Source organism: Sus scrofa, chromosome 7 (assembly GCF_054392235.1).
Source record: "Sus scrofa isolate SSC_HxYL_T2T_F1_AM1 chromosome 7, Sscrofa_HxYL_maternal_Yorkshire_Landrace_v2.0, whole genome shotgun sequence".
NCBI lineage: Eukaryota > Metazoa > Chordata > Mammalia > Artiodactyla > Suidae > Sus > Sus scrofa.
In genome coordinates, this window is record NC_139389.1 from 62,039,801 (window position 1) to 62,059,456 (window position 19,656).

The 19,656-nt window shown below is 57.7% G+C and overlaps 1 protein-coding gene across 18 annotated transcripts; it reads left to right on the plus strand.

Moving 5' to 3' along the window:
• Nucleotides 1–2,184: 2,184 nt before the first annotated feature.
• Nucleotides 2,185–19,270, plus strand: FURIN (furin, paired basic amino acid cleaving enzyme). Of its 18 annotated transcripts, none has more exons than XM_084968501.1 (17): nucleotides 2,185–2,543; nucleotides 10,366–10,703; nucleotides 11,036–11,134; nucleotides 11,246–11,341; nucleotides 11,665–11,793; nucleotides 11,943–12,019; nucleotides 12,265–12,353; nucleotides 13,107–13,279; nucleotides 14,256–14,468; nucleotides 15,373–15,473; nucleotides 15,583–15,686; nucleotides 15,774–15,891; nucleotides 16,002–16,181; nucleotides 16,548–16,672; nucleotides 16,770–16,880; nucleotides 17,132–17,402; nucleotides 17,473–19,270. In XM_084968501.1, exons 2-17 carry the CDS (start codon nucleotides 10,527–10,529, stop codon nucleotides 17,588–17,590), a joined length of 2,181 nt encoding a protein of 726 aa, XP_084824627.1. In that variant the 5' UTR covers nucleotides 2,185–2,543; nucleotides 10,366–10,526; the 3' UTR covers nucleotides 17,591–19,270. The 18 variants fall into 18 exon arrangements, with proteins under 18 accessions (XP_084824627.1, XP_084824619.1, XP_001929382.1 ...); XM_084968493.1 differs by having other exon boundaries at nucleotides 17,132–17,383; XM_084968499.1 differs by lacking the exon at nucleotides 2,185–2,543 and adding an exon at nucleotides 2,691–2,875.
• Nucleotides 19,271–19,656: the final 386 nt, after the last annotated feature.

The window sequence follows — 19,656 nt, forward strand, 5'->3', positions numbered from 1 at the left end:
GGGACGCCTGAGCTCTATGTTCTCTATGTTCTCTATATCCCTGAAACTCCTTCCTTAGGTTAGCCTTGAGGCTCACAGTCGTTTTTGTTTTTTGTTTTTTGTTTTTCATTTTCTTTTTTTTTTTTTTTTAGTTATTTCCCCAATACAATTTTTTTTCCTACTGTCCAGCATGGTGACCCAGTTACACATACATGTACACATTCTTTTTTCTCACATTATCCTGCTCCATCATAAGTGACTAGACATACTTCCCAGGGCTACACAGCAGGATCTCATTGCTCATCCATTCCAAAGGCAATAGTCTGCATCTATTAACCCCAAGCTCCCCAATCCATCCCACTCCCTCCCCCTTCCCCTAGGCAACCACAAGTCTATTCTCCAAGTCCGTGATGTTCTTTTCTGTGGAAAGGTTCATTTGTGCCTTTTTTTCCTTTTCTTTTTCTGTACTACAATCACACACACATACATACCCACCAACCTCATTTATCTGGCATGGTCAAGAAATGGCTACTTCACGTGAGTAAATTTTCAAAATCATGCCTTTCAAGCATTAAACCTTTAAACAGGAATTCCCATCGTGGCTCAGTGGTTAACAAATCCGACTAGGAACTATGAGGTTGAGGGTTCAATCCCTGACCTTGTTCAGTGGGTTAAGGATCCAGCATTGCCGTGAGCTGTGGTGTAGGTTGCAGACACGGCTCGGATCCTGAGTTGCTGTGGCTGTGGCATAGGCCAGTGGCTACAGCTCTGATTAGACCCCTAGCCTGGAAACCTCCATATGCTGCGGGAGCGGCCCTAGAAAAGGCAAAAAGACAAAAAAAAAAAACCTTTAAACAATGAAATGCATTTTACAAACAGCTTTAGGAGTTCCTGTCGTGGCTCAGTGGTCATGAACCTGGCTAGTTTCCATAAGGATAAAGGTTTGATCCCTGGCCTTGCTCAGCGGGTTAAGGATCCCGCGTTGCTGTGAGATGTGGTGTAGGGGGCAGACGTGGTGGCTCAGATCTGGTGTGACTGTGGCTATGGTGTAGGCCAGCAGCTGCAGCTCTGATTGGACCCCTAGCCTGGGACCCTCCATATGATTCGGGTCCGGCCCTAAAAAGACATACCCACACACACAAAAAGAATTAAAAGCCACTTTATTGATGTATACTTGACACACTCTAAACTGCATGTATTTGAAGGGTATGACTTGATCTGTTTTGATGTTGGTGTGTACCCATGGAATCATCACCCCGTCGGGCTAATGAACACATCCATCACTCCTCATAGTCTCCCCCCTTCCCTGCCCTTCCTTCCCGGGCAACCTCTGAACCACTGATCTGCTTTCTAAATACATATTTAATGCAAAGCTGTCTCATCCACTTCCCCACCTCAGTAAACAGAGTGTGATCAACGTGATTGTTCCTTTTTTCTTTTTCTTTTTTTTTTTTGTCTTTTTGCCATTTCTTGGGCCGCTCCTGCGGCATATGGAGGTTCCTAGGCTAGGGGTCTAATCGGAGCTGTAGCTGCCAGCCTACGCCAGAACCACAACAACATGTGATCCGAGCCACGTCTGCAACCTACACCACAGCTCACGGCAACGCCAGATCCTTAACCCACTGAGCATAGCCAGGGACTAAACCTGCAACCTCATGGTTCCTAGTCGGATTCGTTAACCACTGAGCCACGACGGGAACTCCGATTGTTCCTTTTTTCAATTCAGCATTATCATTAATTTTCCTGAGCGCCACGTCCTCAGTCCTCAGAGGTCGTTGGAAATACAGAAGCTTGTTTGCCCTGAACACTAAATGGCCCCATTGTTGTGCTGCTATGCCAGGTGGTTTGGGCTTTGGAAGTTTTCGCCCTTGCTGTCGGCTGTTCAGCGCACAGTTCCCAGCAGACCATGCCTGTTGCCTTGAACCCTGGCACACCGACTTCCTCTTCTTATGCCACTCCCCGCCTACCCCCCTGCCCCGGCGTGTGGCAATGCCTGGGGACATGTTTGGTTGTCATAACCAGGGCGGGGGTTCTATTGGTCCCCAGTGTTTAGGGACCAGGGATGTTGCTAAACCTCCTCCCACGCACGGGACAGTTTCCACGAAAAGGAATAATCTGGCCCGAGATGGTAACAGTGCGGAGGTTGAGAAACGCTGCTCCGGATAACCAAATTGATTGTAAAATTCAACAGCCAGTCGTGTTAACAGACTTTTACTTTTCTACATCAGGAGGGAGAAGGAAGGGCAGAGCTCAGCTCATTGGATCTGCCAGGCCAGGAGGGAGGACGTAGCTTCAGGAAGCTCCTGGCATGTCTCGGGGATCACCTTCCAACCCTCCCAGAGGGGGCTCACTGCCTTCCTGAGGACAAGCTCTAAGAAACTCAGCTTGAGGCCCCAGGGCCCAGCATTCAGCAGGTGCTCAATGAATGTCTGCATGAGTAGACTACACCCAAAGTGCCCATTAGGTACCCAGGTGTGGGTAGTACAGGCTGGGCACTGACACCGAGCCGGCGAAAGGGAACCACTGAACCGACCATTGACTTGGGGCTTCAGCAGAGCGAGCAGGTAAGTGCAGACCCAGCCCACTAATTGGGAAAAGGAGAAGGGCTGGCCATGCTGGGATCCCCGTTCCCACCGCATCCCTTCTAGCTCCTCCCCCCACCCACAGACACTCTGTCCTATAAAGGAGGTTTTTCTCAAAGTGGTTTAGCCAGAACTGGAAGGACCTTGTCCTGTGATGGGATAGGAGGAGCCTGACTGTTGCCCCAACAGCATTCACCATGGACCTCAGGTGTTCTGGAGCTAGATGGTGAAGTATGGGCGTGCTTTATTCAGTTGTGCATGACTTAAAAGTTTAGTTTGCTTCTTCTAAGTTGCCGAAATTCCTGAGAACTCAGGTAAGCAAAAAGAAGACAACAAAAAAGCTCTCAAATCCTACCCTTTTAGAGAAAACACCAGTTAAATGTGGTTGTCTGCCCTTCTATGTAGGGATGGATGTGGTGTAGACATTTTGATTAAAACCAGGTGTGGGTGACGCTGCCAAGGCTTTGTTTGAGGGGCCTGAGAGCAAGGAAGAGATTTTGAGAGAAGGGGACCCACAGAGCACGCCAAGGAGCAATGGGGGCACCTGGGGTGAGGGTGACCGAGTGGATTTTACCACGGGACAACCGATGCTCTTGGGAGACTCCCAGATTAACCCAAATCCAAACATAAACGGAGGCCTCGCTGGCTAGACCCTTCCCCCTCCTCTGGACCCCTGCCAGGAAGGTGGGAACCTCTTCCCAGCCCCTTCCTCCCTCAGGCCCTTCCCATCAGGCCCTGCTCCAAGCCATAGGGCATCCCCAACTCTGTTGCCAGGCTTCTGTCACGTGGCGCCGCACTGCCCATTAACTGCTGTGTAAAACTGATAACTGTGATCCAGAGGTTTCTGGACTCCTGGAGCCCCAAGTCAAAGGCTCAGTTTAGCTCCCTCTGGCCTTAAGGCCTCAGATAAATGGTCGGGAGCGATAAAGAGAACAAAACCTGCCAACAGGACTTGTTCCAGGAGATAAAAGGAGCAGTTACCAGCTGTGGCAAGCTAGGATTTCCTCCAGACGCCCATTCTCAAGAAGAGCGGCTTCCAGGGGAGTTCCCTTGTGGCATAGTGGGTAAAGGATCTAGCAAGTCATTGCTGTGGCTCAGGTTTGCTCCCTGGCTCCGGGCACAGTCAAAAAAAAAAAAAAAAAAAAGAGTGGCTTCTACATTCTTTTTAAGGACAGAAGTGTTGTAAACTACAAGTGTATGTGGAAGCCTGAACTGGGAGCGGGGCTGAGGTGGAGCCACTCAGGGCAGGCAAGGACGGGCGCCCACTCGCTCAGACCTCTCCTCTCTCTTTGCTCCTCCCCTCGTGATGCACCTCTGAGCAACACAGTTTAGAGAATTCTCCTTGTGCCAAAGCCAGGATTGGCGGGAGAAACTAGGAAGTTCCAGCTCCTCTGAGGGTGGCTGCGGTCTCAGCCCTCTGAGACAGGGCTGGTCCCTCCTCTTCCTGAGACCCGCTGTGGCTCCCCTGGGGCCAGTCGCCAGGATGGGCGGGGCACCCAGAGGCAGACAGGATTGCTTGCTTTCTGGGTTGATTTTTCTTTCTTTTTAAATTTTATTTTATTTTATCTTTTTAATTTTTTTTTTTTTTTTTGGCTGCCCCACAGCATACGGAGGTCCCAGGCCAGGGATCACATCTGAGCCACAGGGGCAACCTAAGTTGCAGGTATGGACTGACCTTTCTTGTAGGCCAGACGACAAGTGGGACGGGCATTGGGGGGACTCTGAGGCTAGGTGGGGCCAGCCCTATCCCAATTTCCCATCAATAGTGTTCTCTTGCACAGAGACTGAGGAAGAACCGTGACTCACTTCCTCCCTCAGTCTGACTGTAGAACTATTGTTCTCCCACTGTGGCTGGTGCTGCTGGATGGGGCTACCCCAGGCTGGCCCCTAGGAGTCTGCTCCTTGTGGGAGGCAGTTCCCATTCTGAGAAGGGGCCAACCGGACGTACCTCCCTAACCAACTTTCAGCACCCATATTCTTTTTTTTTTGTCTTTTTAGGGCCGCACCCGCAGCATATGGAGGTCCCCAGGCTAGGCGTTGAATCGGAGCTGCAGCCGCCTGCCTACACCATGGCCCCAGCAATGCCAGATCCAAGCCTTGTCTGTGACCTACACCACGGTTCATGACAACGTCAGATCCTTCATCCACTGAGGGAGGCCAGGCGTCTTCATGGATGCTAGTCAGATTCGTTTCCGCTGAGCCACAACAGGAACTCCAGCACCCCATATTCTTCCCTGTTTCCGGTTTTTGCACTATTTGGACAGGTGCCCAAATAGTACCTTGTCCCATCGGTTGGATATTATCTCCATTTTACAGAAGGGTAAGTTGAGGCTCTGAGAATTCAGTAACTTGTCTAAGGTGGCATGGTATAAAACACTGCCTTGGGGATTTGAACTGGTGGCTGGTTGACTTGTCACCTAGTGAGTTACGTCAGGAACTTCTCTGGGTCTGTTTCCTCCTCTGTAAAATGTAAATAGGGACACATGAAAGGTGCCTAAAGGAATACTGTATCCACTTTACAGGGTTTGGGGTAAGGACGAAATAAGCTAACACACGCAAAGAGTTGAGAACTGCTCCTGGCTCAGAGGACACACTCTGATGTTGTTTTTTTGTAGTTTTTTTTGTCACTATCCCCAAACCAGTGTTGAGGAGGCCACAGGATAATACTGTGCTGCCAGGTTATCTCAAAGGGAGCATGAAGGGATGGACAGAGACTGCTCTTTGACCTTGGAACAACCCAGCCTGGGGAGCCCTTGGCCCCATTTCCCCTTTTCTTTCTCAGCTCAAGCAGTAGTGGCCTCCGCCAAGTCGCACAGACGTTTTCTAGGGCAGGGACCCAGGGAGGGAGAGAGGCCGGCTGGTTTATTGCAAGTAGCTCAGATTCAGGCTCTGCCAAAGCCCTACATCTCTTCCAGGCTCTGAGGCCTGCTAGCTGTGGGACACTGGGCAAATTATTTAAACTTGGGGCACCTCAGTTTTCTTATCTGCAAAACGGGGTTAATAAAGTCAGTCTGAAAGGATTACGTCGATTAAATAATGTACATAAGAAGGAGATGCTACAAAGTGACTGCCCTGGTGCCTGGCAGGCGATTAGTTAAAAAAAAAAAAAAAAAAGTTTTTAAACATTAAAAGGGGATGGGCTACTTCTTTGGCTTAGCCACCTGTCTATATAAACGCAAATAAAATCCCGAGTCCTCTAACCGTAGGCCACAGGAGAAGGTTTACTCAGCTGCGGTGAAGTCTGACCTCAGGTGGGGTACCCCAGGTGCGTCATCCCAGGGCACTTAACCCGGTCGTGCCCAAACTCGTGGCTTACGAGTGAGGAAGTAGGGGGAGAAGGCCAGCTCCCCCAGAATCCAGCCGAGACTGGACTGGGAGCGACGCCTCGACCCCTTGCCGACCCCTGCCGAGGGTTCCGACTTCGGGTCTCCGCGGCCGCCGGCCGCGGGGCGGCGGCGCGGGCAGTGGGGCCTGGGGGACGCGCCCGGCGGCCGCGAGGGCTTTGGGATCGCCGGCCCCACTTCCTACCTGCCCCGACCCAGCGCGGGAGGCAGTAGGCGCTGCGGGAAGGCCGCAGGGCCGCCGCTCAGGAGCGGCGGCACTCCAGCGCGGAGCGCGGGCCCGGGCCCGGGCAGCATGGGCCGCGCGGCTGGCCAGGACCGTGGGACGGGTGGCGGCGGCGGCGGCGGCAACCCGGGAGCGCGGAGGTGGCGCCGCGAGGGGGAGGGGCGCGGCGGCGGAGGAGGAGGAGCCCGAACCGCCGCAGCGTCTGACAGCGGCCCGAGTAAACAAGCCGCGCCGCCGCGGCCGGGCCGCTGCCCCCGCCCGCGCCGGAGCCGGAGCCGGAGCCGAGGCCGAGCCCTACCCTGGTCGCCGGCCCGGCCGAGGCCGCGCCGCCGCGCCTCCCCGCCTCCGCGCGGTGACGCTGCTGCCGGGCGCGGGGACCGCGCCGAGCCCAGGCCCCCGCCGCCGGGCTCTCCGCTCGGCCGAGGGGCGCCCGAGCCGCCGCGGCGCTCGCCTGGAAAAGTTTCCCCGCCCGGGCTCCCTGGGGTAAGCCGCGAGGGCTCGGGGCCCCGGGGAGGCAGCGCGCTGGGGAGCGGGCCCGAGGGAAGCCGGCCGGACTGGGCCGCTCTGCCGGAGGAGCGGGCTATGCGGCCCGGGCGCCCCGGCGGGCGAGGATCGGGGGCGCTGGTGCCGAGGCAGCCCTGACCTGGGACCCCCGGGCCCGGCTGCAGCCCGCCCGGCTTTCGGAACTGGTCCCCGGGCTGGCCCCGAGGTTGGAGCTGCGAGGAGCGGGAAGGGCGCCCAGCAGCCCACCTGAGCGCGCCGGCGCCGCCTTGCCCCTCGGCCCCTATCGGCCGGTACTTTTCCGCTTGGGGCCGGGGCAAGCCCTCTGACCTCAGGAAGCGCCTGCGGGGCCCCCGCCGGGGGCGGGATGGGGAGAGAATTCCAGAGGCGCCGGGTGCTCCCGCCTCCCCGCTGTCCTCCGGGGGCCGCCGCCGGCTCGCCCACTCCACCGCCGGGGAGGGCCTGCGCTCCCGCCGGGGGAGGGGCGGAGCGGCGGTCGGCGAGGCGGAGGGGATTATTCACCGCCCGGGCCTCGCCCCCGCCACACACCTGGGCGGCGAGGGACTCAGGTGCGGCATCCGCGGGAGCTGGGAGGCTGGCACAGGTAGGTTCGGGGGCTGCCTCTGGCGGAGGCCTGGCCGAGGCTCTTGCTGCCCCCGTGGGGTGGCTGGACTTGGGGGGTGGCCTGCGGGGGAGACAGGTCCCACAGCAGGAACTTGTCAGGTCAGTACCTGCTTTCTCCGCGCCCCCCCGCCCCTTCCCGGCCCCTTGTGCCTAGGGGTGCAGACCCTTCTCCACCGGAGGGTGCTGGAAGTCTTTTTGACTTGGGAAGTGCGACGGGAACCCAGGTGATGTGGCCTAGTGAGGGCTGGGTAGCTAGCTGCTGGCCAGGTGTGGACACAGCATAGGCGAGTAGCCAAGTCTAACCCATCTCAACGAGAGCGGCCCCAATTTTACTGTTTCCTATATTGGGCTTCCCCATAAGATTTGATGGGTCTTTCTTTCTTTCTTTCTTAAGATTCTGTGGCTTTAAAAAAAAAAAAAAAGTTTGAAAACCTCTGGTCTAGCAGTTTTTTTACCACCAAGGAAACAGGCCCAGAAAGTGACTTACGAACACACAGCAAATGATCTGTTAGTTGAGCAGGGATTGGAATTCTGACTTTCAGCACCGCCTGTAGTGCCTGTTAAAGGACCTGGCTTGGTGTCTGTCTGCTGGAAACAGAAACAGGACCAGGTTTCCCTGGCAGCCCTGTCCATGTCAGACCCCTAGTGCCTGGGAAGCAACAGCTGGACCTGGGGGTAGGTTCAGTTTGGGTGGCCATGTGTGTCTGGAGGTTCCTGGGGCGGGATAGAAGGGCTTTGACCGAGAACACAGCAAGGAAGCGCTCTCACAGCTCTCTCTCTGGCCGCAGCCTGGAGCTGAGTCCCATGTGAGAGGGCATCAGAGGAGGCTAGAAATACAGCAAGCCTCCGGGTTTGAGCTGAACTGGGACTCAGAGGGTGAGTCAGAGTCTGGGGTGGGGGTGGGGAGAAGTCCATTCATTCATTGTTCTCAGCGCCTGCTCTTTTGGGAGGGGGGGTCTTCCCTCCAGGATGCTGAGGCAGGGCCGTCTGGGGGTTTGGGGCTCTGTGGAGACTCTGTCCACCACTCACTGTGGCTGGGGATGCTGGGCAGACCAAGGCTGGTCCTTTCTTGGGAGATTGGTTGTGCCTGAAGCCTGCTTTCTTTTTGGGTGCTGCAAGGTAATTAAATAGTTAATCACCTTTAACGCCAAGCAGCTGCAGCTCCACCCACAATGTGCTGGAACTTGGGTTAGACCCAGGTGAACCCAGTTTTGATTTGGGGGCTCCAGCATGGCTCACAGCACTCTGGTCAGGAGGTGGCCTTGCTCGACATCTGGACCCAAGAGGCAGCTGTTGTACAAGAAGGGGAGGAGAGGGCTTGTTTCTATCAGGTTCTGCCCCCTGGGGCTCCATATCCTCTGGTAAATAAATGAGGGGCTTGAGGTCCCCTCACCTGACAAGTTGGGTAAATGTCTGGCTGTCTAGCCATTGCTCAGACCAGTTTTCTGGAACTTGGCCGCCCAAGGTATCATGGGTTGTGGCTTCCAGGCTGGTCCGGGAACCCTGTGGACTCTGCCCCTCCGGGATGAGGAGGAGCTGCATTGTGGAAGCCTCCTGCCATCAGCTGTCAGGTTATTTTGGTGTAAACTGAAAATACTCCAGGAATTGTGTGTTGAGTCTCTCCGCAGGCAGGGTGGGACTGCCGCAGGAGCCGGCAGGGAGGCTAGCTGTGGCTGAGGGCAGCCCCTGGAGAGGCGGGGGTTCCCACTGAAGAGGCCACCAGCCCAGCTTTCCAGGGCCTGGGGGAGCTGGGGAGCTTCATTTTGCCGTCCAGCAGAGGGGCTTCCTTTGGGGCTGGGCCCTGTGGGCAGGCATTCCACTCCACCAGCTTGGTGCTGAGACGGGACACCTCCAGCAGACCTTCCCCAGCTTCTCCCCACCCCAGGGGCATGGCTTCTGGCTAGTCAGGGGCCCTTTGTAGGGACAGTTATGTGGCCCTGGGCAGAGAGGTCCCGCTGTCTGTTTGCTGAAGGAGGAAAAACAACACGCGGACTATTGATTCAGCCTCACCTTGGCGCTCCTGGCTCAGCAGCCAGTGTTTGCCCTGGCTGCCCTGGCTCAGATTACGCAAAGCTGGTGGGCGTGGAACAACCAAGGGGGCTGCTGGAGGCCTGCAGGCCAGGGGTGGGTGGCCTCAGCGTTTCCCAGGAAACTGGGTAAAAAAAGAGTCTGGGCCCCTGACTTTGCTAATGGCCTGGGCCATAGAGGGAGGGCGATGCTGCTGCAGTTCCCTGTGTTCAGTCCCCAAAGCCCCCATCCTGTCTTGGGTTGCCCACTTTTTCTTGCCAAGGGCTGTGGGTCTTTGCAGTAACTGTAGCTGGGTCTGCTTTGCTGAGCCAGAAAGCCCTGGTGAGCTGCACAGACGCCGCCCATTCAAAAACTTAGAAAAGCCAACCTTTTATTCCTTTATAAACTCTACCTGGGTAATTTGGAAAATATACAATGACACAAAGAAAAAAATAACAATCACTCATAATTCTCACCATCTTGAGAGAACCATTGTTAACATGTTAGCATGTGTCCTTCCAGATTTTGTTTTGTGGCTTTATGTAAATATACATGTATGGTTTTTAAAAAACAAAAAGGGATCATGTGTACATACTGCTTTTGGACTTTGATTCTGGCAAGCATTGATTCAGTTGCTGCTTCTGATTTTTTCTTTCTTTCTTTTTTTTCAGGGCCGCACCTGTGGCATATGGAGATTGCCAGGCTAGGGGTTGAATTGGAGCTGTAGCTGCCAGCCTATGCCACAGCCACAGCAACGCAGGATCTGAGTTGTGTCTGCAACCTACACCACAGCTCACGGCAATGCTGAATCCTTAACCCACTGAGCGAGGCCAGGGATCGAATCAGTGTCCTCATGGATGCTAGTCAGCTTCAGTAACCACTGAGCCACAATGGGAACTCCTTGCTGCTTCCAATTTTAAGTGATTCAAGCCTTGATCATTTTTCACCCCACTTCCGTATTCTTGAATGTGGTGGGGGTCCCGCTGGCCATCTAGCCGACAGATCTCTGTCCCCCAGGGCCCCTTTCAGGCCTGGATTGAGCCGTGGGGTGGTGCATGGCTGGGGAGGGACTGACCCTCTCCCTTTTCCTCCCTTTTTCTCTCAGCTGGCAGCCCTCATCCTCCCCTCACAGCCCTGCCCGTCTCGGCCCCATGCCCCCGCCAGTCAGCCCCCGGCCACAGGCAGTGAGCAGGTACACGGAACCCGAGGCCCTGTGACCAGGCCAAGGAGACAGGGGCTCCGGGGTCCCGGCCACCTGTCCCCCCCATGGAGCTGAGGCCCTGGTTGCTATGGGTGGTAGCAGCAGCAGGAGCCTTGGTCCTGCTGGCGGCCGATGCCCGTGGCCAGAAAGTCTTCACCAACACCTGGGCTGTGCACATTCCTGGAGGTCCAGCTGTGGCTGACAGAGTGGCACGCAAGCATGGCTTCGTCAACTTGGGCCAGGTAGGTGTTCTTCCCCACCGCTGGCTTAGGCACAGGACCTTGCCAGGGGGTGGGGCCGGTGAGGGCAGGACTTCTTGTCTTCTCAGCAGTGTCTGGGTGGCGGGGGGCAGGAGCCATGGCTTGTCCTCCCTTGGGCTTCTAGCATAGGCTGCTCGGTGGACCAGTGCGTCCCAGGGGGTGTGAGTCTGCCCGAGCACCTTGCACCTCCCTGCTGGGTCCTGGGCAGCGAGCAGATGCCCACCACCCGCTTCCACTGTTGTCCACCCCCGTCCCCCGCCTCCCTGGGGACTGACAGATGGAAAGCCCAGCTCAGTCTCCCTGCTCTGTTGCAGATCTTCGGCGACTATTACCACTTCTGGCATCGAGCAGTGACAAAGCGGTCCCTGTCGCCTCACCGCCTGCGGCACAGCCGGCTGCAGCGGGAGCCTCAAGTGAGTGCGGCCCCGGCACCTCCTGCTGCCACCTTCCCCTTCCTGTTCTCAGGCGGCCTCGCTCTCCCTCCCCGCTGCTCAGCCCTCGCCATCTCCCATCTTCCCTAACAGATACAGTGGCTAGAGCAGCAGGTGGCAAAGCGACGGACCAAACGGGACGTGTACCTGGAGCCCACGGACCCTAAGTTTCCCCAGCAGTGGTACCTGGTACGTTGCCTCTCTTGCCGCCTCCATCCATCCACTGACGGCCTCCGGTGGTTGACTGAGCCTGACTTTGAGGCCTGCTCTCAGCCTTGCTCTGTCTGCTGAGTAATCTTTCTCCAGCCCATCCCTCTGAGCTCTGGGGAGTGGCCTCCCAGAGTTCTTCATAATTCCTCAGAGCCCAGGCAGCCCATGGTAGCATTTCAGGAGCAGGGAGCGGGTGGCGAAGGAGTTTTTGGGTGGCAGAGGGGATTCTTCAGGGTTCCCGTAACCTCACCCAGCAACCACATCTTGTAAGTGCCAGCTGATGGGAGTGGGTGTCTCTGCAGTCTGGCGTCACCCAGCGGGACCTGAACGTGAAGGAGGCCTGGGCCCAGGGCTACACGGGGCGTGGCATTGTGGTCTCCATTCTGGATGATGGCATTGAGAAGAACCACCCGGACTTGGCAGGCAATTATGTGAGGAGGTGGAGGAGGGAGGCAGCAGTCCCCGGCGAGCGGCATCTGGCGGGGGGTGGGGTGGGAGGGTGGAGCAAGAGAGTGTTGTGTCCCGTCCCGTTCTACCCGTGTGGTCAGGCTGACCCTGATGGTGGCCATGTCCTTTCCAGGACCCTGGGGCCAGCTTCGATGTCAACGACCAGGACCCGGACCCCCAGCCTCGGTACACACAGATGAATGACAACAGGTAAGAACTGGCAGCTCCCTGGTCTCTGTGTCCCTAAGAAGCAGACATGTCCCGCCCAAGAGGCTGAAGGCTTTCCCAGTGTGGCTGGGGCTTTGAGGGAGGGATCCGTCAGAGCGGAGGCAGCCTTGGGCCGAGGGGAGTGTGTGTTATGGGGACTGTGCACAGACATAGGACAGCCCTCAAGGGTGGAGGGACGTGTGATCCTTCTTGCTCCTTAGGCTTTACTAATGCTGTGCTCTTGGCAGGCATGGCACACGGTGTGCGGGTGAGGTGGCTGCGGTGGCCAACAACGGTGTCTGTGGCGTAGGTGTGGCCTACAATGCCCGCATTGGAGGTTTGTGTGGGCCTTGGCCACCCTGTCTTTTGGGGAACCCTTTGGGTTGGCTACTTCTCTACCCCCCACCCAGATAGTGTCTTGTCATTTTCCTGCAGTGGTTACTTCTGACCACATGGCTCTTCTTCTTCTTTTTTTTTGTCTTTTTAGGGCCACACCTGTGGCATATGGAAGTTCCCAGGCTTGGGGGTCAAATCGGAGCTGTAGCCACCTGCCACAGCCACGCAGGATCCAAGCCTCATCTGTGACCTACAAAATAAGCTCACAGCAATACCAGATCCCTGACCCACTGAGCGTGGCCGGAGGTTGGATTCAATTCCACTGCACTGCAATGGGAACCCCCACACATGGCTGTCTTTAGAGGGTTCTTAGCTGGCTTGTGGGACCTGGCATGGGGACACTTAGAGGGTCAAGGAGCTGAACCACCCATGCTGACAGCCCTGGGCTGTGGCTTTCTTAGCAGGAGTCTCCCTGAGTCCTCACTGCCCATCCTGAGTCCTTATGGCAGGCTTTGCTCCTGCAGGACCCCAGAGATGTGTGGTTGAGGTCTGGGGTCCTCTCCCCCTTTTCCCTCTCCGGCTCTGGTCTTTGGAAGGCAGAAGGCAGCCAGGGAGCTAGGGGCTCTGGGTTTCTCAGCACCAGCTTCTGCCTCCCCTGCCCAGCCTCTGGGTGCAGGGCTGGGTGTGCTCCAGGAGGTGCCCCTGGCAGCTGGACCCACGCAGCATCCCTCTCCCCACCCCTCTCCATGGCCAGGGGTGCGCATGCTGGACGGCGAAGTGACAGATGCAGTGGAGGCCCGCTCGCTGGGCCTGAACCCCAACCACATCCACATCTACAGCGCCAGCTGGGGCCCTGAGGACGATGGCAAGACCGTGGACGGGCCAGCCCGCCTTGCTGAGGAGGCCTTCTTCCGGGGGGTCAGCCAGGTGAGGGAGGCTCCTGACCCAGCCCTGGAAACCAGGCCCACCTCTGGGGGCAAGCTGGGCGATGTCTTTTCCACATTTTCTTCTTTGTGTTTTTCCATTCCTGTTTGTTTATTCTTGTGTTTAGTTTTCATTAATACAAAGCATGTTTATTAAATTTTTTTGGTCTTTTTTTTTTTTTTTTTGTCTTTTTGTCTTTTCTAGGGCCGCACCCGTGGCACATGGAGGTTCCCAGGCTAGGGGTCCAATCGGAGCTGCAGCTGCCGGCCTATGCCACAGCAACACCAGATTCGAGCCACGTCTGCGACCTACACTGTAGCTCATGGCAATGTGGGATCCTTAACCCACTGAGCAAGGTCAGGGATCGAACCTGCAGCCTCATGTTTCCTAGTCAGATTTGTTAACCACTGAACCACGACAGGAATGCCTGTTAAAATCTTAAGTGTCTGGAAGGATAGAAAAACAGGACAGTAAATAAAAATCATCCATAATACCACCGTCTGGAGTTAACACTCTGGTCGTATGGGTCTGTCTCTCTCTCTCCGATTTTTTTTTTTTTTTTTTTTTTTGCATTTTAGGGCCACACCTGTGGCATATGGAGGTTCCCAGGCTAGGGGTCAAATCGGAGCTATAGCTGCTGGCCTACGTCACAGCCACAGCCATGCCAGATCCGAGCCACTCCTATGACCTACACCACAGCTCATGGCAACACCAGATCCCTAACCCACTGAGCATGGGCAGGGATCGAACCTGCAACCTTGTGGTTCCTAGTTGGATTTGTTTCTGCTGCACCATGACGGGAACTCCCATCCGGGTCTCTTTTTTTGTGTGTGTGCAAAGACAGATGAGACCTCCCAGGGTCACAGGGGCTGGGTCCCCTGAGAACGAGGCTTCAGCCTACCCAGTCTCCAGCAGCGTCTTCTTGCCAGGCCTTCCCCAAGTCTTGTTCTCGAGTGACCCCAGCCTCCTTTGTCCACAGGGCCGTGGAGGACTAGGCTCCATCTTTGTCTGGGCCTCGGGGAATGGGGGCCGGGAGCATGACAGCTGCAACTGCGATGGCTACACCAACAGCATCTACACGCTGTCCATCAGCAGCGCCACGCAATTTGGCAACGTACCCTGGTACAGTGAGGCCTGCTCGTCTACACTGGCCACGACCTACAGCAGCGGCAACCAGAACGAGAAGCAGATAGTGAGTCTTGCCCTGGATGGGGGGCTGGGGAAATGGGGCTGCTTGCTGGCTGTGCCCAGGACCCCCTCTCTAACCCCATCTGCCTTCCACGCACACACGGCTGGGTGGTAATGGTTAAGACACGGAGTGAGAGTTAGGGGGCTCTGTGAGATTCTTGGGGGCCATGTAGACTCTCCCTAAAAGCATGCATTACCCTTTTTCTTTTAGGGCTTCATCCCATGGCATGTGGAAGTTCTTGGGCAGGGGTCGAATTGAAGCTACAGCTGCCGGCCTACACCACAGCCACAGCAATGGCAGATCCCAGCTGCCTCTTCGACCTACACCACGGCTCAGGGCAATGCCGGATCCTTAACCCACTGCGCAAGACCAGGGATTGAACCCGCATCCTTTTGGATCCTAGTTGGGTTCTTTAACTGCTGAGCCACAAAGGGACCTCCAAAGCAAAGAGACCTCCAATCTCTTGTTCAACCCCCTTGGTCCTTGGGAAATTGAGGCCTGGAAAGGGCCAGGCATTGGCTTGTCCTTAGCAAGTTAGCAAGGCAGCAGCTGGGATGGAGGTGTCTTGGCCCTGGCTCCCCACTCCAAGTATTTTTTTTTTTTTTTTTGCTTTTTTAGGGCTGTCCCTGAGGCATAGGGAAGTTCCCAGGCTAGGGGTCTAATCGGAGATGTAGCTGCCGGCCTACACCACGGCCACAGCAACATGGGATCCAAGCCGTGTCTGTGACCTACATGACAGCTCAGGGCAACGCCAGATCCTTAACCCACTAAGTGCCACCAGGGATTGAGCCTGCATCCTCAGGGACACTAGTGGGTTTCTTTCCACTGAGCCTCGGCAGGAACTCCCAGGTGGCCTCTCCGGCGCCCTTCACTCATCACAGGCCCAATGTCATTGTTCTCTTGGTAGGTGACCACCGATCTGCGGCAGAAGTGTACGGAGTCTCACACAGGCACCTCTGCCTCTGCCCCCTTGGCAGCGGGCATCATCGCTCTCACCCTGGAGGCCAAGTGAGTGCTGGAGCCTGGGGGGCAGCCCTCTTCCCATCAGCGTCCTCGGCAGGCCAGCCCTTGGTCTCCGAAGAGCCTGCCCCCAAGTCTCTGTGTTCCTCCTTTGCAGTAAGAACCTCACATGGCGGGACATGCAGCATCTGGTGGTACAGACCTCAAAGCCAGCCCACCTCAACGCTAATGACTGGACCACCAATGGCGTGGGCCGCAAAGGTGAGGACAGGGTGGTCAGTGGGCTGGATTGCGGCTTGGTGGGGGCACGCCCTGGGACCCAGCTGACCCCGCCTTCCTTCCCCACAGTGAGCCATTCGTACGGCTACGGGTTATTGGACGCAGGTGCCATGGTGGCCCTGGCCCAGAACTGGACCACGGTGGACCCCCAGCGCAAGTGCATCATTGACATCCTCACTGAGCCCAAGTGAGGACTCGACCCTGGCTGGGAGGCGGCGGGGGGACCTGAGGGACACAGGGGCCCCAGCCGGTCCCGCTGGTCCAGGCTGATAGACCATCACGGTGCTCTCTGCACAGGGACATCGGGAAGCGGCTGGAGGTGCGGAAGACAGTGACCGCCTGCCTGGGGGAACCCAGCCACATCACGCGGCTGGAGCATGCTCAGGCGCGGCTCACCCTGTCCTACAATCGCCGCGGTGACCTGGCCATCCACCTGGTCAGCCCCATGGGCACCCGATCCACCCTGCTGGCTGCCAGGTGCGTGCCCTCTCCACTGCCCAGCCCATCCCTGCCTTCACACCCGTGTGCGTTCAGCCACTCACTCTCACAGCCCCAACGTCAACCAAGCACTGCTCCGCGGGGCATTGTTGGCGTCTTGAGAGGCCTAGGTTTTGTTCTATGGGACGGTCCCATGTCGCAGGAATCCCCAATTCTGTTCGCTGGAGGAGACGTGTGTGCCTTCCTGTGTGTAGCCCCCTTGCACATTTTCAGGGTGTTCTTGTTGAGAACATTCGTCCTTCTGGGAAACAACCAGAGGCATTTCCAGCCCAGTGGGCTTGGCGCTGCCCTGGGGGAGGTTGTGTGGTCTGTGTGCCGTGGGCTCAGTGTCCCCTTTCTCCACAGGCCGCACGACTACTCGGCAGACGGATTTAACGACTGGGCCTTCATGACGACCCACTCCTGGGATGAGGACCCTTCTGGCGAGTGGGTCCTGGAGGTCGAAAACACCAGTGAAGCCAACAACTATGGTATTGGGGCCGGGAAATGAGGAGGGGAGCCGATGGGTCTGGGGTACCAGGTGGGCTCCCACACCTTCCAACTGCTGCCTCCTCTGCCCATCAACAGGGACGCTGACCAAGTTCACCCTCGTGCTGTACGGCACGGCCCCCGAGGGGCTGCCCACACCTCCCGAGAGCATCGGCTGCAAGACCCTCACATCCGGCCAGGCCTGTGTGGGTCAGTCGTGGGTGCTGTGGGGGTCTGGGGACCTGAGGCTGGGGTACGGAGGGGGCCTGTCCTAAAGGAGGAACAGGCTGTGCAGAGACCCTGGGGGCCCCTGGCATGACCACAGCTCTGAGGCTGAGAGCCTCTGGGGACGGTGGTGGCTGTTTTTGGGGCGGGGGGTCCGCAGGCTGCCATGGTTCTGGGGCTCAGAGCCATGGCCGTGGGCGGCTTTTCCGACACCCGCCTTCTCTCGGTGCCGGCAGTGTGCGAGGAGGGCTTCTCCCTGCACCAGAAGACCTGTGTCCAGCACTGCCCTCCCGGCTTCGCTCCCCAAGTCCTCGACACACACTATAACACTGAGAACGACGTGGAGATCATCCGGGCCAGCGTCTGTGTCCCCTGCCATGCCTCGTGTGCCACGTGCCAGGGGCCAGCCCCCACGGACTGCCTCACCTGCCCCAGCCACGCATCCCTGGACCCCGTGGAGCAGACGTGCTCCCGGCAAAGCCAGAGCAGCCGCGAGTCCCCACCGCAGCAGCTGCCCCGGCCGCCCCCGCCCTCCCCACAGGAGGAGGAGGCAGAACCTCGGGTGCGGGCGGGGCAGCTGCCCTCACACCTGCCCGAGGTGGTGGCCGGCCTCATCTGCGCCCTCATCGTGCTGGTCTTCGTCACTGTCTTCCTGGTCCTGCAGCTGCGCTCGGGCTTCAGCTTCCGGGGGGTGAAGGTGTACACCATGGACCGTGGCCTCATCTCCTACAAGGGGCTGCCCCCTGAAGCCTGGCAGGAGGAGTGTCCATCCGACTCCGAAGAGGACGAGGGCCGGGGCGAGAGGACCGCCTTTATCAAAGACCAGAGCGCCCTTTGACAGCGCCTGCCGCTCCCCGAGCCCGCCCCTCCTCGGGCACTTGTTACTTCACCAAAGTGTTTTTTTATCTCGAGACTGGGCTTGGATCCCAGCTGGGAGGCGAGAGGGGCGGAGAGGGCTTCCCAGCCTCCCCCTGGACCCCCTGGCTGCCTGAGGTGGGACTCCAGGACCAGCCAGGGTGTGGGGGGCAGGGGGAGGGGGCCTCTCCCCACCCCCAGAGCCCCTCCGAGTGGAGAACAGAGTGAAACCTTTAGGGCAGCTTTCCAGGGTCCGGGCCCCAGCCAGAGCTCCCTGCCAAGCGAAGGGGGTGGGGGGGTGGCCCTTCCCCGTCCCTCTAAAGCAATAATGGTTCCCATCCAGGCAGCAGGGAGGCTGGCCTAGTGGGTATTTGAAGGAGGAGGCCACCTCTCCAAGGGCTTTTGCATCCGCTACCCCGCCCCCCACCTCTGGTGAGCCTCGGGTGGAAGCAGTGAGCAAAGGAAGGGACCAAGGCCAGGCAGGCACCTCCGGGGCGCGCACGTGGGTCCACGCGCGTTTGTCCCTTTGCCCCCGTCTACTGCGCTGGCTGCCTGCCAAGCAAGGTTGGCCCAGCCCCACGCTGGTGCCCCTACCACCCTCCCCTCTCCAGCACCCTTCCCTCCCGCCAGGGCCCAAGTCCCTGTTTTCTGAGCCCGGGGCCACCTGGGCTGTTGGCACTCGCAGTCCCAGAGCCCCTGGGTGGGTGGTGGGGAGGGACGGTGGCCCAACCGGCCTGTCCCACCTCCCACCCGATGCTGCTTTCCCCTGTGGGGATCTCAGGGGCTGTTTGAGGTTATATTTTCACTTTGTGATTATTTCACTTTAGATGCTGACTTGTTTTTGTTTTTTTTGTTTTTTTTTTTTGGTATTTTTAACGGGGGTAGCAGCTGGACCATCCACTCTCCCACACCCACTGTCCACCCTGCTGTTCCCCCCCGCCGGCTGCGCGGGCCCTGAGGTGTGGGGGGCTACGGCCTGTTGCCGAGGAATAGCTGAGCCCCAAATCCTGAAGAGGAGGCCAGGCCAGACGGGCCCTAGGAAAGGAGGATTGGGGTGGGCGGGCAGGCTGTCCATCTCAGATGGGGCTGGTCGTGCCAAGGGCTCACGGGTCACTGGTTCTCCAAGTGCCAGGGGTGGGCAGGTGGTGGCACCAAGCCCCTTCCAACACTGTGCCCTGGTGGAGGAAGCGCTGACCTGTCCGGCCCCCCAGGTCCCCCTCTTCTGACGTGCCTTTTGCACCCCTCCCATTAGGACAATCAGTCCGCTCCCATTTGGGAGCCCCTTTTTCTCTCTCCCCCAGCACCCCCCCCACCCAGCCACCTGCCCAGGGGTGCCCCCTCCTCTTCCACCCCCACCCTTGTGGCCAGCCCAGCTGGTTTTGTAAGATACTGGGTTGGTGCACAGTGATTTTTTTTTTTTCTCTTGTAATTTAAACAGGCCCAGCATTGTTGGTTCTATTTAACGGACTCGAAATAATGTTAGGTTTTAAAGTGATTAAACTTGCAGACTATGCAAACCAGGCCTGGTCTCCAGTGTGGTGATAATTGTTCTTCTCTGGGCCCTGGGGCTGCCTCCAGGATGGGGTGGGGGTGGGGGTGGGGATCGGGGCAACCTACATGCCCTTGTGACCTTCCTGCCCACGGTCCATCGCCCAGAGGGCTTCAGGGCCTCCTTCGGGCAGGGTGTAGAAGGGGACTGCAGCCGGGCACAAGTCCTGGAGGTGGGACTGGCTGAGCATTTCCACCCGCACAGGCCTTGAGTCCAGCAGGGAGAGAAGTTGAGTCCCACTCCCTGGCCCAGACCCCTTGCCTGCCCCAGGTTTCCCTTGAAACAGGAAGCCCCAGCCCTGGCTAGGTGAGCGGTGCCTGTTCCACCAGGGGACCTGTGTGGGAGAAGCTGGCCTCC